Below are 17,609 nucleotides of genomic sequence, written 5' to 3'. Positions count from 1 at the left end.
ATATGATTATATTAAATCATTGAAAATTAGAACAATGGCAATCCAACAAGAGAATTGACATGAAGATCAATACAACATATCATCAATATCAATAATCATAACAGCAATGATTACCAAAGAAAGTAGACTCTCTCTCTCTCTCTCTCTCTCTCTCTCTCTCTCTCTCTCTCTCTCTCTCATTCACTCAATAGGGTTTCTCTATCTAGCCCTGGCTGTCCTGGAACTCACTCTGTAAACCGTGCTGGCCTCCGGGGAAGTAATCAGGTCATAAGAGCAAAACCTTTATAAGTGGTATAGGTACCCCTGTTAAAGAGGCCCCAGAGAGCAGGCTTGCTGCTTAGAAGATGTGCGAGCACAGGGAGAAAGTGCTGCTTGTGGGAAAGCGCAGCTCCCCAGATACTGAATCTTCTAGCATCTTCATCTTGAACAGCCAACTCTAGAAATTAAATATTTTCTGTTTATGAGCCACACGGTCTAGTAATTGGTACTATTCATGGTATTTTACCTCAGTGGGCCAAGACAGGAAGAAAGTGAGGAAGCTAGTGAAGGGACCAAGAACAGATGGGCAGAAAGACAGGGGCCCCAAGTTATGGGATGTGAAGACAGCTGATAGCCATGCATTGTGCTGGAGACACGCTGATTTCATTGTTTGCCGATGGGGAGCTGGTTATCAATGAACCAGAGCAGAAGACCAGAACGGAAACCACGACACCCACCCCACCCTAAGTTTGGGTTTCCTCCAGAGCCATTTCCCTTCTGCGGGTGGGTGCAGTGGGATGGGTAGGAGTTATAAGCAAGCTTTAGGAGGCTCCTGCCATGCTCTAGAAGCCCTGGGTGAATGACCATTTGCTTTTGTTTCTGCCTTTGATCACATCTCCCTTGGGATCCATGGGAGGGTTTGAGGGTCATCTGTTTCCTGGCCTGTCCTTATTCCTCTATGGACTTTATCATGCAGTGCTTCTCTCCAGGGCTCTGATATGCAACTCTCCTGTCCAATATCCACCAAGCCGTCCTTGGAGCAAAGGAAGATGGGCAAGGTTACGGCAAATGTACTACATCGGCTTTCTGAAGATACTGAGTTCCTGCGTCTTAGTAGCCCAAGAGTTGAACAGCATTCACTGGCAGTTGGTACTCATCACCAAGAAGTATCACCTGAGAAACTTCATGTACCGCAAACAGTGGCAGCATCTCACTCTCTACGTGTCCTTCTTTCTGAGTGGGTGTGCAGATGTGGTCAGCCAGAACCTGCTGCCCAAGCGGTGTGCCGTTCTGGAGCAAGGTGCCCAAGTGTTGAGCATGTATCTGTTTTTGCCCCTGATGGTGTCTCATATGCAGGATACAGAAGGAGTGGAACTGCAGACTCACATGCTGCTCATCCAGGCCATGTTCCTGCTGACCCTCGTGGGGACTGTAGAGCTGTGGGCTCCCAATGTGCTGCTGATCTGGGTGCTGAAGGCCTTCCTGTACATTGTCACCGGCTCCTGGCTGATACAGATAGGCTTCATGCTGTACAAACCAATCTCTGGCTACAAATGGATGGACGATGACGAGAACGATGTAGCATTTGCCACCACTTTCTTCTGCTGGCACGTGGCCTCTGGTGCCTTCCTGGTGATCTTGGCCTACGGTTTCTCCTTTTTGTGGCATCGTTACCTCGGTGCTGATGCCTGAACCTGGACATGCCCAAGTGGTTTCTGATTGCCTGCACACTCCAAAGACATCTGGGTGCCAAGCCCTAAGAGGGGAGCTGTCAGGAGGATCAGACGTCTTTCAGAGGTGCCCCATCTTGAGAGAGCAGACTGTGGGGGGGATGGGCTTATCTTCTCTCCCCTCTGGCTTCTTTTCATCTAATTTACTGAATGGTGCAGAAGAAAGATGCGTGAAATGAGATCACACAGCTATGACCTTCCTTCTCTCTCTCTTTTTTTTTCTTTCTTTTTTTCGGAGCTGGGGACTGAACCCAGGGCCTTGCGCTCACTAGGCAAGTGCTCTACCACTGAGCTAAATCCCCAACCCCGACCTTCCTTCTCTTAGTACGCCCCTGACCCCGCAAGCCTTTCCAATCCCCACCTCCAACCACAGCACCTGCTTGACTTCTACCTCTTTGCACCGTTCCCCCCTGGACCCTTCACCACCAACATGAGGACATAATGAATTTAGTAAACCCTGCTTTTGGAACTTTTGATAACCATCCTTTACGTTATTGTATAGAATATTAGCCAGAAACCACATTTAGCACGTCAGAATCCAGCCATCATAATAACCATTCCCTCATCCTTTCTTGTCCTTGACTTCCGTGATGCTTATTCCAAATCCAGACTGTTTTCTTGGCTATGTGAAATTCAGGACTGTTTCTGGTTTGTTCCTCACATCACTTTGTGATTTGTCTGAGTGAAGATCAGACCCTTGTGAACAGTGCCTTCCTCTGCAGAGAGTCCCTACACGTGGCAGAAGGCCACAGCCTCCCCAAGTATGGTCGTGTTTTCCTCCTCAGCCTCTCAGCCCATTGTCTGGACTGATCTCAGTAAGTTTCTAAATAGTAGACTTGACCAGACCCAGCCCTCTCTGTTTCCCATGGATAATAAAGTCTAACAGCTTGTTTTTTCTGTCTCACAATGATTCTGTCGGGAAATGTTACTCAAAGGGCCAACATCACTAAGTGCTACCTATATTCCATAATGCTATAGCGGGGTGCCCAGGGAGTGAAATTCCAGTTGAGCTAAAGCACCAGAGAGCCTTGGTAGAAAGAACATTCCTCACTCCAGATGGAGAGTAAAATATCCAGTTACACAAAGTAGGCTTGGAGTAAGGTTTTCAAAGGGTTATTCTGTTGATTATTGATTGATTGATTTAGTTTCTAGGGGAACTAGATATGTCCTCTGCTTCTGATCCATCTTGCTAACTTTCTTGTTTAGAAGGCAAGGTGCGTCAGGAGTAAATTATTATCTGGTGATTAGGAACCCTCATCCTCTGGTTTTGCGGTGGGTGGGGGGAGCTTGTGAGAAGTCTGAGCCCTGGCTAAAAGGAAAGTGATTTCCAGAACCACTTTGTGCATGCAACCACATCTTTGCATGTGCTCAGATCTCTAGCTCGTGGCCAACAATCCACAGTGGCTTGTCCTGCATCAGTAGGATCACTAAGCCAAAATATTCCTCTCGAATGGAGGAGAGGGGCCTTGATACGGAAGGAAGGGGCTCCCTTACACTCATTTCCACGCTTCTAACTAGTGCTGGGTCCACTGGGGCACTAGAATAACCCACGAGGGTTCTGCCTTTTCCTAATCATCACAATCCCAGTCCCCGTTTCCCCTCCACACCATGGATGTCTTTTCAGGTTTTGATTCAGTCTCTGAGGGTTTTTTGGGGGTGTCTTGAGATTGGGAACCCATGAGGTTCAGAACCCACTTTTCTTCCACACATTTTCCTGTGGGTGTAGCACAGCTCTTACTTCTGCCCCACTCCAATATCACTCTTTTTTTTTTTTAAGAAGAATATATTTTGGAGTGGGACATGGTGGTACATCCTTGTAGTTCCAACACTTGGCAGAAGCAAAACGATTCCATAGTTGAGGGCAGCCTGGACCACACAGCAAGGTGGTCCACACCTGTAATCCTCGCACTTGGGAAAGTGAGCTCAAGAGAATCAGGAGATCAAGGGCAACCCAGGCTACATGAGACCCAGGCCCAAAGCAGCAACAACACAAACAACGTGAACTGTACAGTGAGCTATTTAAAGAGGGAGGGAAGTGCTGGCAGTGTAGCTCAGTGGTAGAGGACTTGCCCAGCATGTGCAAGGCCTAGGTTCAAACTCTAGCACTATACAAAAAAATCACATACACCACCACACACACACCCTCTAATATCTCATGAACTGAACTCTGTGCTTACTCATGTCTCAGAGCTGTTCTAAGATGATATCTTTAATTAAACAGGGAGACACCAAAACCAGCTCGTGCTAAGGCTTGTCCAGCATTGAGCACTTTGAAGTTCAGATACAGATGACCCCATTTCTTGTAGCAGATTACTGATTGTGTATCTCTTATCACATAACTTCTAAGTAAGGTCATAAATGTCAAAGCCACAAAGAATTCTAGTTGCAATCTGATAGAGTAGTGAGATAAATAGGTAGGCTTGCTATTTAAATAACAGGGATCTTACTTTCTTTCTTGTTTTTTTTTTTTTTAAGATTTATTTATTTAATGTATATGACCGCACTGTCCTTTATACACCAGAAGAGGGCATCGGATCTCATTACAGATGGTTGTGAGCCACCATGTGGTTGCTGGGAATTGAACTCTTAACCACTGAGCCATCTCTCCAGCCCTCTTTCTTTCTTTTAAATTTTATTTTTTATTATTTTTAATTTTGTCTAAGTGTGTGTGTGTGTGTGTGTGTGTGTGTGTGTGTGTGTGTGTGTGTGTGTACATGTGAGTGCAGGAGCCCCTGGAGTTGTGAGCTATCTGATGTAGGTGCTGGGGACTGAACTTGAGTCATTTGGAAGAACACTAAGTGCTCTTAACCATTGAGCCATCTCTCCAATACTGACAAGGCTCTTTCTGCACTCATCTCTTCATGGTCGCTAAGAGCACTGGAGAATCCTAATCAAGGTTGAAGGCAAAACTAAATTACAGGTTTCGAGAGAACGGCGTACTGTTTTTCATCTTCCACAAGAGGGCGCCATCTTCACGGGAGCTGGAAAGACACACGCTCCCTTGTTGGTATTGAACTACCGATTTTTATTTAAAAAGGGAAGAGACAGGAGGAAGCTAGGACAAACATGTTAGCAAATGTGAAAACATCCAGAAACGTGGCGTTGATCTGTTTCATGACAGATGTGTGAACACAAAATAAGCACAGAATCCAACTAATGTACTCTTAGAGGGGTGCGTGTGTGCGTGCGCACGCATGCGCGTGCGTGCCTATGGGCGTGCGTGTGCGTGTAACCCTTTGGTCCTTTAGTCTCTGATAATCCGTTATAACTTGTGTGAAAAATAACTGAGTTTTTAAGGGAAAAGAAAATCTATCATGCTAGGGATGCCAGAGGGAATCGTTCATTTCCTCTTTTAGCCCAAGAATGCTTTCTTTGGCGTTTCTGTGTTTTCCATTCTCTCTGGAGGTACCTCCCACTTGCTGTGTAGCTGTTTGCTGAACTTCCCTGCCTGACTCAGAAAGCTGTGGTTTCTCCGCTCCTCTTCTCCATTCCCCTCCTCCAGGCAGTCGCTTAGATTTCTCACTTTGCCTGAACTGCGGCTTTTTTTCAAACATTAACAAAAGTGTTTCTGATTTTCCTTCTGTGTCTGTTGTTAAATTCTTTTACTAATGAGACTAAGAACCCTGAGAGGGGAATCCCAGTTTCCTTGGTAACCTGTGGTACTCAATGGAATCCCCCAAAATTTCTAGAAACAGTAATTTATATTTTCAATTTTTTTTTTTTTAAAAAGTTGTATATGTCTTCCTGTGTCCCCAGGGATATGTGGAAGCCAGATGTCCCTCCTCTGGAGTTTAGACAGGATCTTACTACGTAGCCTTAGCTATCCTGGAGCTGTAGACCAGGCTGGTCTCCAAGTCCCAACAACGCCACATCTCTTAGGTGTGATAATGAACTATTCTGTTCTCAGGAGTTTGGGAGACATTCTTGGTTAAGTCGTTGATGTATAAAGAAAGGCCTTACAGTCTTTCATCTTAAATCCTTATCAGAACAGAAAATCCTTATCAGTGTTAGAAAAAAATAATTTTAAAGGACAGAGAAACAAAGAATTGATGATGAAAACTAAGTGCCTGAGGAACTTTCAGAGATGGGAATTCAAGATATCAGAAACTTGATGGTTTAAGTCAGAGGTTCTCGAAGTCGGATGACCCTTTCATAAGGGTCGCATATCAGATATCCTGCATATAGGATGTTTGTGTTATGATTCATAACAGTAGCAAATTTACAGTTATAGACTAGCAACAAAAATTGGTTTTATGGCCGGGGGTCACCACAACTCGAGGAACTGTACTGTAAGGGCCACAGCATTAGGAAGGCTGAGAGCCACTGCTCTATGTGGACTGCATAGGCAGGAGGAAGGTTTTATGAAGGGTGCAGGCCAAGTTCAGTGCTGTGACTACTCGGGTGATTGGAGGAGATCTTAGACGTGGGAAGACCTTTCCAATGCGTACGTGAGTATAGGATGGGTCTGGTTTGTTCAGGGGGATCCCTCCCAGCGATGGAGGAAGAGAGGCTTACCGTCACATTCAGGTCTGCACCAGAGAGGAGGTGGATGGAATGGAATGCGGATGGAACACTGCGGCCACCTCACTGTGTGCTCACATTCTGTTCCTAACCAATCCGTGTCAGGAGGAGCATGGCAACATGAGCAACGCGGGTGAGTGTGTCTGATAATGTTCGAACCCAAGCTCGATACAGCAATGCATACAGCTAACGGCCCGCCCTCCTCCTTAACAGCCGCTGAGAGGCCGCTGGGTGACAGCTCCTGTGACTTTGATGTCATTCCTGGAGATAGAAGACATAGTTAATTGGGTTTCTGTTTCTGTTATTCAAAGACAAACATTGCCTGGTATCAATCATGAGGGAAAATGTCAGAGGCCATTGCTCAGTGTGCTTTATTTGTTTGTTTTTTTAAAGATAAGGTTTTTCTACATAGCCCTAGCTGTCCTGAAACTCACTCTGTAGCCCAGGCTGGTCTCAGACTTAGATATCATCCTCTAAGATGGCTGCCTCTGCCTTTGTCTCCAGAGTGCTGGGATTAAAGGCATGTACCACCATGCCTGGCTATTTTGTTTTCAAATTGTGCTATTTATTTATTTACATATGTATGTGTGTGTATATGTATGTATGTATGAATGTATGTATGTATGTATGCATGTATAGAATCTTGTGTGGTCTTGGCTGAGCTCAAACTTGGTATACAGATGAGGGTAGCCTTGAACTTCTGCTTCTCCTGCTTCCACTACCTAGGAGTTGAGATTACAGGCATACACCATCATGCCTGATTTATGCAGAGCTGGGGAATTGAACCCAGGACTTCATGAGTATCAGGCAAGGCTGTCCCAGCTGAGCTATGTCTTAGGCTCTCCCTTTCCTTATGTTTTCAAAATTGCACTCAGTGACATTAATTTCCCTCATCAGATGCCTAATTATTCTGAGACCAGGGCATAGTCTGGGTTACTTAGCTTATGCTTTGGCTCTCTGTCGTTATAAACCTCGGCTGTGACAGAAAACAGTTGGGCCATTGATGAAACGATCAGTTCGATATTCATGAAACCTTGATGTCTAAAGGGCATAGATCAGTCCTGGCATGGTGGCTCAAACCCATAATCTGAGTACATGAGAAGCTGAGGCAGGAGAATTATTGTGAGTTTTATTTTTATTGTTGTTGTTATATTATCATCATTATCATTATCATTATTATTGGGTTTGTTTGTTTTTGAACCAGGGTTTCTCCGTGTAGCCTTGGCTGTCCTGCAATTCACTTTGTAGACAAGACTGGCCTCGAATTCAGAGATTTGCCTGCCTCTGCCCCCTAACTGCTGGGATTAAAGGCGTGAATCACTACTAGCTGGCTGATTATTATTATTTAGGCTACATAGTAAATTCTAGGCCAGATCAAAAAAGCTTGCTTCAAAAGTCAATCAATCAATCAATCAATCAATCAATCATAGCTTAGACGGTGAACTGGAATAGCCTTAAAGGGATCATATCACCTAGCCTCATGCTAGACCTGTAGTATGACACTTAACATGTATTTTGTTATTTTACAATTTTCATTTGTTCTGTGTGTGACACACGTGTTGGTCAGAGACAATGAGCAGGAGTGAGTTCTCTCCTCCTACTGACTCAGGTGATCAGGCTTGGTGGCGAGGGCCTTAACGGCCACTGAGCCATCTCACCAGCCCATATTTAGCAGTCATATCCTGTGATTCATTTGAGCAGAATAATCATCACAATTGAGCTGAGGAACAAATGACTCACAAGCCCAAGTCAGTATCCAAGAAAGCTGAAACGCTGGACTCAGACTGGCCAAGGGAAAGTCTATTGGAATACACATAAATCCCTTCCCTTGTTTTCTGCAAGGCAACAGATTTAGGACGGTGGAGGTAACAGTGTCATGTGAGACCTTGCTCCCCGACCAGGACAACCCTGACTCAGGATACACTAATGTTACATGCTTGCAACACAGGTAGCCGTTCTCCCCCGCACCACCCGGGGAAGCATTTGTGGAGCAGTTCTAGCCAGAGAGCGAGGAAGTGGGTAGAAAGAGGCCAGCAAGGGAGATGGAGTGAAGCAGAAGGCTGGGGGTGTGGAAGGGGTTCTGAAAGGCTAGAGTCCTGTCTGGCCTAAGCGGAATCCTGTTAACAGCACACAGGGCCGAATGCCCACAACAAGATAAAGGCAGTGCATGTTAAAACAAAACAAAAACAAAAACAAAAACAAACCACAAAAAACCCTCTTGGTTTGCATCTCTTCATAAACAGAGCAGGCTGTTGTGTAAGGTGGTGAGTTTCCTACGGCTAGGATTCTATAAGAGAGAGACACTGGAAAAGAGGGCCCTGGAGGAGGGACACAGGGGTCAGATCTAAAGGCCACTGTGCTGAAACTTAGCGCGGCACGTCTGCCACCCATCAGCTTCGTTCTCTCCACCAGATACAGCCCCATGATCGGCTGTTTTGTTTTCTTTTCTCCATACGTAGAAATCATCTGTTCTACAAACCTTATCATTCTTTTGGAGGATGAAACATTTGCTGATTTTTTCAACACATTTCTTTCTCTCCCGGTAAGCATTCTTAGCCTGAATCCAAATGTCCCATTTGCATGCCTAAGTGTCTGTTTTGTTCATTTCCTTCTCAAATTGAAAGTGTTTCCTGTCTTTAAATTTCTTTATTACATTTATTTTGTGGGTGGGAAGGACATAGTGCATATGTGGGCGGGCATAGTGCATATGTGGGAGGGGCATAATGCATATGTGGGAGGGGCATAGTGCATATGTGGGAGGGGCATAGTGCATATGTGGGAGGGGCATAATGCATATGTGGGAGGGGCATAGTGCATATGTGGAGGTCAAAATAAAACTTGTAAGAAGTCAGTTCTCCCCGTCCACTCTATAAGACCCAAGGACCAAATTCAGAACATGAGGTTAGTGGATACTGACTTCACCTACTGAGCCACTTGGACTGCCCCGAAATTTGATTTGAGCAAACAAACAGGAACCAGAACCAACTCTCAAGTCTCCAGGAACTTCCCAATCGAATCATAAATGCGAAATCTTCATGTCCTGTCCAGAACCATACCATGCTTCTGCCACTGTCCTGGGTCTCAGGAACCAATTTAAGACATGATAATTAGTTCACAGTAAATGTTCTAGAAACAGTGGAGTGAAAAGGAGATTTTCCAGCCAGGGGTACAGGAGATAAAAAAAAGCTATTTCTAATTAGAAACGGGTTTAGACCATCATTTTCTCCATGAGAAGGTACATATTGCAATGCATTAGCAAATGCATTCTACCGTCAGGGGCCTTCGCATTTACACACAAGCAAGATGGCTCCTCGGACTACACAGGGTGTATATCCAAATGAAAAGTAAATCTTGGGGTTAAGTCATCTTGATGTTCCCGTTCATGGCAAGCGGTTAAAGTGCAAAATACCACTTGAAATTGTAAAGCCAGGGAGCACCTCTTTCCCCGTGGCTGCAGAAGAACTCTGCTATATGCACGAAGGCTGCTTCTGCTCTCTGGACTAGCTGCTTTTCTATTGCTGTGACAAAACACCGTGACGGAGGCAACTTGAGAAAGAAAAGGTTTATTTTGGCCTGTGCTTCCAAAGGGATGCAAGTTCACGATGGTGGCGCAGACACAGCAGAGCAGAGCAGGTGGCAGGCATGATGGCTGGGGCGGGAGCTGAGGGCTCACATCTTAAACCACCAACACGGAGGGGTGGGGCTGCGCAGAGAGAGACAGAGAAAGACAGAGAGAGACAGAAAAGACAGAGAGAGACAAAGACAGAAAGAGAGGGAGACAGAGACAGAGACAGAGAAAGAGGTGGGAGAACCACAAACACAGAACAGAGAGGGGTGAGGGAGGGAGGGAGGGAAGGAGGCAGGGAGGGAGGGAAGGAGGGAGGGAGACAGGGAGGCAGGGAGGGAGGGAAGGAGGGAGGGAGGGAGACAGGGAGGCAGGGAGGAGGGAGGAAGAGAGATGAGAGTACAAGGGAGAGAGATGACTCTGAAACCTCAATGCCTACATCCAATGACTTCCTTCAACAAGGCCACCCCATCTAAACCTACCCAAACAGCGCCACCAACTGGAGATCAAGCATTCAAACACCTGAGTCTATGGAGGGTATCACCTTTGTTTTTGATAATGTATTTTAATTACATTTCTCCCTTCCCTTTCCCCACTCCATATGCCTCTGCATACCCTCCTTCAAACTCATGGCCTCTTTTTTTTTTTTTTTTGATCTATTTATTTTTTTTTTTTTTTTTTTTTTTTTTACTAATTGGTTCATTTGAACTCAGGATAACCACTGAGCCATCTCTCCAGCCCTAATAGACTTTACAACCTTTATTTTGTCTTTTTTTTTTTTTTTTTTACTAATTGTCATTGCATATGTGCATTCGTAATATCACATAGATTCCCAACTATAACCTGTTGGGCTCTAATGTTACTTGCAGGTATATTTTCAGGGTTGACCATTTGGCACTGGACCACGTTGTACTCGTCCCCAGTGTTACTCAGGTGCCCACCGTTCTCTGTGTGGGTTGAAGCCCTGTGAACTTTTCCCTGTCCAGTTTGGCTCGCCATTATTGCCTTACTTTATTCAGCTCACATTTAGGCAGTCATGTTGGTGAGATTTTATAAATATGACTTCTGATGTTACGAGTAGACACAGTCTCCCAGAGAAATCTCTGATCCTCTGGTCTTACAGTCTTTCCGACCCCTCTTCCACGGTGTTCTCTGAGCCTTACGTGTGGGAGTGTTTAGGAGATGCACGGATTGGGATGGGGCTCATGGAGGATATTCTTATTCAAATTACCACATTCTTCTTCACAGGTCTTTGGTCAAACACCATTTTATAATGTTGAGTTATCCCAATGGAGCTTGTGGCCAGAAATACCTTGTGACTTGGTAAGATTCTTAAATGGCAAAGGGCTCAGGGCAGAAGAAGGGGTAGGGGGTTATTATCTGAAGAATTTAGAGATGGAGAGGAAGAAGATGACTGGAGGATGGTCCTAGAAGAAGGTGAGAGACAGGTGAGTGGAAGAGGTGGTGTTGAGGCAGGAAGACAGTCCACAGGTTTACCCAGCCAGGATAAGAAATTGCTGCTAGGGGTTGGGGATTTAGCTCAGTGGTAGAGCGCTTGCCTAGCGAGCGCTTGCCTAGCAAACGCAAGGCCCTGGGTTCAGTCCCCAGCTCCGAAAAAAAAAAAAAAAAAGAAATTGCTGCTGAATTCTCCCTTTATATTCTTGTGAGTAGTTAGGAAACCTTTCAGGCCTACTACAGTTGTTGTGTAGTAGATGCTTGGACTCTGCTGAGAAGTCCGAGATCACACACCTAAGCAAGAAAGAATCTAAGACTTAGTTGGCAATAGTATGAGGTGGGGAGCTGGGGCCATAGCTAAGATCAGATCTGCACTACAGATACAGACAGAGGTCAGGGGCCTCTCTTCTCAAAGCATGACTTTCTCTTACATTTCACACCTTGCTTCTTTTCCCTTTTCTTATAAGTTATTCTTTTTTTTTGTTCTTTTCTCATTACGTAGACATTAGATATGCCAGTGGCTTTCTGTGCTCTGTTAGTGGTATGCATTACTGGAGAGATCACAATGGGCCTTGTTCACAGCAAGAGTTTGTTTCTGGGTTTTAGAGACCTAAGAGAAGCCGTCCTGTTGAAATAATTAATAAGTCTTGGCATTCCGTGGTTTCACTATCTGCCTTAGTGGTTTACATTCTCAAACAAAAGACATATATACTCACCCCAAGATTTATATATATAAAAAAATTACATCATCATCTTACTTCAATTACTAAGTTCGGTTTCTCTACTATAGCTCGAAACTTCACTTTTTTTCTTTCTTTGGTGGATTATCTCTCAGGATCTCCCCTTCCTCTAAATGGTGGTATGTGTATGTTTTTTCTAAATGTATTTGTTGTCGTTGAAAGAGGAACTTGCTATGGAGCTCAGGCTAGGCTAGAACCCTGGATTCTCCTGCTATGAGCTGACGTTAGAGCTATGAAGTATCACATGGGGCTTCTTTGTGTAGTTCTTACATGTGCAATTGACATGGGTTGGGGACTTCTAAGAAATGATTTGGACAAAGAAACAAGCTAGTAGAATTGGACCTGACATTGCAAGCAAGAGTTTTGCTCCTGCTGCTGCCTCTTCCTCCTCCTCCTCCTCCTCTTCTTTCTTTTCTTCTCTTTTTTCCTCCCCTTTTTCTTCTTGGTAAAAAACACAGCTGTTTTCTTAAACAAATTCACTTAAGAATAAGGAAAACTTTCTGGGAACACATTGGTGTTTAATTTAGGGGGAGAGAGAGAGAGAGAGAGAGAGAGAGAGAGAGAGAGAATTTTATTTCAAACTGAACAACTTTCATCTTTGAGAACCTCAGCTCAAATCTCCACTCCCCTTAGGCACAACTTTTAGTCAGCACTAATCCAGCCAGATATGCAAATAGAGCATGATTTGATGACCCTTCCTGTGCTGCATTTCTTAAGGGTTCAGTTCCATTTATCTTTCTGTTATTTTGTTTGAACTCTAGATTACCAAGTACAAAGGATTATTGACCTGGTTGGAAAAATACCGGTTACCTTTCTTCTGCAAAACAAACTTGTGTTTCTATTACATCCTCTGTCAGGAGCTCATCAGCTTCGTTAAGTCCCCAGAAGGAGGTGAGCACTGGTGTGAGAGTGTGTGGAGAACTCCGGGAAGCCACGCTGCATAGTGATTCAATGCTTATTGGTTTTATGGTATGATACAGATACAGCCCAACAGCTGTTGCATCACTGGCCTACATATACCCACAAAAACTGGAGGATAGAGGGACAGGTTGTGATATGTCACTTTTAGGTATGGCACAACTATTACTATTATGGACACAGCAGCCTTGGCTACTTCCTCTAGACCTGCACAATACCAACCCTGTCAATAATCAATTATAGATGGAAGAAGGGTTCGTGTAATTCAGAACAGGCACACATCTGCTCAATGCCTGTCTTTTCCAACCCCTTCCTACACACAACAACTCATACTACACACCAGTAGTTCCTGTCTCTGTACCGTTCCAGTACCCCTGTACCCTTAGTGGCTTTTCATCTTGGACCTCATCTCTTCTCCAAGTCCTTGGTCACTTGGTCCACCCCAGCCTCACTGACTGCCAGCAGCTATCAAGCATGTGGACATCTTCCTACTGCACTGTCGTGCATTAGCTGTTCCTCAGCCTGGAGTGCCGTCCCCAAGATAGCCACAGGTCTCTCCCCTGACCTTCTCATAGAAATCTCATCTCCGGTGAAGGCTATTCTAATGGTCCCTGGAATCCTGTCCATCCCACTCACCTAAAATTCCCAGTATGCTTTGCTTTGCTCTACCATATTTTAACTGTACTTACTACCTTTGTTCTTACTAAATAATGTACTCATCATATATATTTATGGTGCATCCCTCTCATGGACATATAAACTCCTTGGGGGCAGGAACTTTTGTTTGATATTCTAAGCATCTGGAATAGGGACTGGCATTTAGTAGCCATGTAATCAATGCTTATTGAATGAAAGAACAAAACTTTTATTTGGGGTCGAATTGGAAACTTTTGACTCACTAGCCAAAGAAAGTGACATTCAGGGGCATCTGTGGGGCTAAATACTGTACCAAGCACCCTGCTATACTCAACTACCATTTCAATTACATTACACACACACACACACACACACACACACACACACACACACAAAGAGACAGACAGACACCGTGGGGGGAGGATAGAAGTAGGAGAGAGATTCAAATGGATATTAAGGGCACGTAGGGAAGAGGGTATTTTTGAGCTGTGGATTATATGCATACATGTAGCCCCTGCATATGCCCCTGACATATGTTACCAGATGGTCCAGTGACTAGTTTGAAAAACATGAGTCAGGACCTCCATTCATCCAGCTGACTCGCCTTGAGTGAATGGGACTCTGGTTGTGTTCAAGGCTAAGAGAAAAACAAGAGTAAGAATTTACACTCCCTCTCTTGTGGACTTTTCCTCGCAGCCAAGATGATGAGATGGAAAATGGCAGACCAGTGGCTTCTGGGAAAATGTATCGCTGGAGTCAGAGGGATGTGGCGGTTCTGCTCCTACCTTAAGGGCAGTGCAGGTGGGTTTCTGAGATTGTTCCCCAAATCTGAAAGCTCTCAATATGTTAAGGGTACCTGAACCCCAGATAGCAGTTATGTGTGTCGATGGAAAATGCAGGCTATATTTAATGGTGCAGTTCGGGTAAAAGCCTGGGAAACTAGGATCCATAAGATTAGTTGCAGCAAAAGCAATCCCAGTCCCTTTCATTCATTCATGTGACAGCATTTGCTAAGCGTCTCTAAGTGTCAGTCACTGTGCTAGACAGATGGAACGCACCATAAGTTCCTGATTCTTAAAGCTTCCTCTGAGGTAGGAGGCCGACACGGAGCCTCTGGTGAGAGGGAAGCACTACTTCCTGTTGCGTTGGTTCCTGTGGTGTCAGGGTGCTGGGAGGCTAGCAGCTGGCCCAGGATGACACTCCAGTCCAGCACATTGGGTTTCATCCAGTTTTAAGGATAGAGCCCAGGGTCTGTTGGAGAGCAGTAAAGGAGAATTAGACAGGCTACCCCTTTCAGTTTACTGTTTGGGTAGGCAGAGTTATTAAATGGGTCTCTGGCACCGTTGGGCTATAGCCCATCTGCAGGCTGGTCAGAACTCATGATCTAGGAAATATTTTTCCCCAGTTCTCCCCTGACTTTCTTTTTTTGACAACACACAATATCCCATGATTTGTACTGTCATCATTTTCCCTAAAGTCACTTTGTTTTTTAAAGCAAAAGCAAAGAGAGACAGAAAGGTCCCTTTTCCATTAAGTGCCTTTCCCTATGCTTCTCATCCTCACACACTGAGGACTCTCTGGAGATGCTGGAGATGCAGTCTTAACTGGAAATTGGCTAGCGATGATGTTTGGGGCAGCAGAGCATGCCTAGATAGGAGCAGCTGCACCAAGATGTCATCCACCAAAGGGGTGAGACTAGCATACAGCTCTCGATCTCTCCTGTCTGACCTATAGGTGAAGAATTGCTGGATTTCTGGGTCCTCGCTGAGAAGATTCTGAGCATAGATGAGACGGACGAGTATTTGAAAGACTACTACCTCTCCCTCCTGCTCGTGCTCAAGGCCACTCACCTGCAGGAAGGCTCCAGGGTGGTGACTCTCTGCAATATGGACATCAGTAAGAACTGTAGAGCGTGTGTGAGATGGAATTCTTGAGGGATGGAACCAACAACTCCATCCGGTCGCTGGTCACCCCCATCTTCTGCTTTCCATGCTGTAACCTATTCCAGCAGCACGATGTCTGGGATGCAAGTGGAAATCATAACTATAAAACAGAGAAAGGTCGAAGGGCACCAGCCATGTTTAGGAGGATGGTGTTTATGTTTTCCCGAGGTACCGCTGGCCAGTGCCGGTTGGCTGGAAGGAGAGAATAAGAAATGGGACGAGAGAGCTGGGAAATTACTGTACCTTCTGAGTCTACATAGCTTTGTTTTTTTTTATGTAAATGAGATACTCTCTAGAGCAAACAACCGATGAGCCCAAGGCCGTACCTGTGACCTTGGCAAGAAAAGAATGTTTTTAATTTTGAAAGAATTCAACAGAAACATTTGTGGTTTACAGAGCTTAAAATGGCTACTGTTTGTTCTCCTGTCGGAGACTGTAATTCTTTCTCCATACCGTCAGGTTCCTTCTTGTTAGTGTGATTGAAAAGTGAGGAGGCACCTCGTTCCAGAAGATACACTGTTTGAGCTATTCTTCTCATTCCTTCTAATTAGGAACTGATGACATTACCTGGGTGTGGGTGCATGTGCCTGTAATCTCAGCACTTGGGAGGTAGAGTCATGAGGTTCAGGACTTTAAAGGCATCTTGGCTACATAAAAGTAGATCGGGTTATATGAGACCCTTTAAAAAACTGACGACTTTAAATCCGAGGCTAGCAAATGGTTGGCTATTATCTGAAGGGTTCGACTCCTTGGAATGATCCATTACAGATGCTTTGGTTATTGTTTAGAACCGTGAGCCCCATTCGCTTGCATATAACCTAGTTGTTAATCACGTTTTCTTGTAGTTTTGCTTTTGTTTCCAATACGTTCTTAAAATGTGCTCAAGAAATCCCACAAAATGTGTTGTCTCTATAGGGAAGGAAACAGTAATGAGGGAAAGCAGGCGCTGTGTACTAAGTAGACCTCAAAGGCCTGCCACTGTGTTCTACCTGTTCCTATCCCCCGGATTGCACCCAAAACTAGCAACGTGCTCTACACAGAGACATTCCAAAACTCTCCAAATCCCCTCTCCCCATCACAGCCCTCACTACTATGTTCTTGCCACTTATCTCTCTCTGTTCTTTCAGAGTCCCTCCTGAACCTGTCCATCTGGCATCCCAACCAGTCTACCACCAGAAGGGAGATCCTAAGCCACATGCAGAAGGTGGCCCTGTTCAAAATCCAGAGCTACTGGCTCCCCAACTTTTACACCCACGCCAAGATGACAATGGCCAACGAGGAAGCGTGCCACGGCCTGCTGCAGGAATACGAGACCCGCCTGTGCAGTGTTTGCTGCGCGCATGCAGGGGGGCTCCCTCTAAATATGAGCATTAAGAAGTCCCACCGCTCCCAAAAGAAGTACTCAAGCAAGAAGGCCAAGAAAAAGATGTGGCATTTGAATAATCCTATCTTTTGGCCTCTGGAAACAGACCCCAAACCAGAAGTTCCCACGAAGGCCCCAGAAGAAATGAGTCTTCCGGAAAGGGTAGTCTTACAAAAGCCTTCTCTGGAAGAAGATAGTTCAAAGGAGACCGTAGTCCATCCCCTGTGCAAAGATTTGCAGAATGCCAAGAAACCCACTGTGAAGAAGAAATCCAAAATCCAACTCCACATGGAGGGCCTCCTTGAGACAACGTTCTCTAGCCACCTGAGAACGTCCACTCCCATGATTAACCATGCTGCCCCACTGGTAGTCAAGAAGTCACTCAAGCGAAGCCTCTCCTTTGGGTACACTCACTGGGCCCTGTGTGCTGACGCCTGTGCGGGGAGTCCCTTCCGATACCACCTGAAGAAGATGAATTTGAAGGCGGAGGTCCAACTCCTGGACCTTTGGCAGGACCTACAGCACTTTGTCAGCGTTCTGATGACTAACAGACAGAACGGGAATGCACTCTTCCGTCACGTGCTGGGTAACCGGATCTGTGAACTCTACCTGAATGAACAGATCGGGCCGCCCTTACCACTCAAACCTCAGACCATTCAGGGCCTAAAGAAGCTTCTGCCATCTGGGGAGGTGAACCCCTGGATCCCCAAAGCCCAGAGGGAGATCTGCAAGGTAGGTGGTGGCTCAAAGACATGAGTT

At 45.3% G+C, this 17,609-nt stretch overlaps 2 protein-coding genes across 3 annotated transcripts in view; both read left to right on the top strand.

Annotated features, from left to right (window-relative positions):
* Positions 1-868: 868 nt before the first annotated feature.
* LOC116911207 (transmembrane epididymal protein 1-like) lies at positions 869-1,865 on the top strand. The gene has a single exon (XM_032915083.1). It carries the CDS (start codon positions 889-891, stop codon positions 1,669-1,671), a length of 783 nt encoding a protein of 260 aa, XP_032770974.1. The 5' UTR covers positions 869-888; the 3' UTR covers positions 1,672-1,865.
* A 4,416-nt stretch (positions 1,866-6,281) lies between these two features.
* The window catches only part of Rgsl1 (regulator of G protein signaling like 1), a 50,978-nt gene continuing 39,650 nt past the window's right edge, over positions 6,282-17,609 (top strand). For both annotated transcript variants that reach the window (XM_032915081.1, XM_032915082.1), the window contains exons 1-7: positions 6,282-6,363; positions 8,690-8,772; positions 11,044-11,118; positions 12,752-12,881; positions 14,241-14,345; positions 15,279-15,440; positions 16,615-17,582. In XM_032915081.1, the coding sequence (XP_032770972.1) occupies positions 6,351-6,363; positions 8,690-8,772; positions 11,044-11,118; positions 12,752-12,881; positions 14,241-14,345; positions 15,279-15,440; positions 16,615-17,582 (1,536 nt within the window). In that variant the 5' untranslated portion in view covers positions 6,282-6,350. The remainder of the gene's footprint in view (positions 6,364-8,689; positions 8,773-11,043; positions 11,119-12,751; positions 12,882-14,240; positions 14,346-15,278; positions 15,441-16,614; positions 17,583-17,609) is intronic.

The sequence above is a fragment of the Rattus rattus genome, chromosome 10 (assembly GCF_011064425.1).
Source record: "Rattus rattus isolate New Zealand chromosome 10, Rrattus_CSIRO_v1, whole genome shotgun sequence".
Lineage (NCBI taxonomy): Eukaryota > Metazoa > Chordata > Mammalia > Rodentia > Muridae > Rattus > Rattus rattus.
This window is presented reverse-complemented; position numbering and strand designations above follow the sequence as displayed.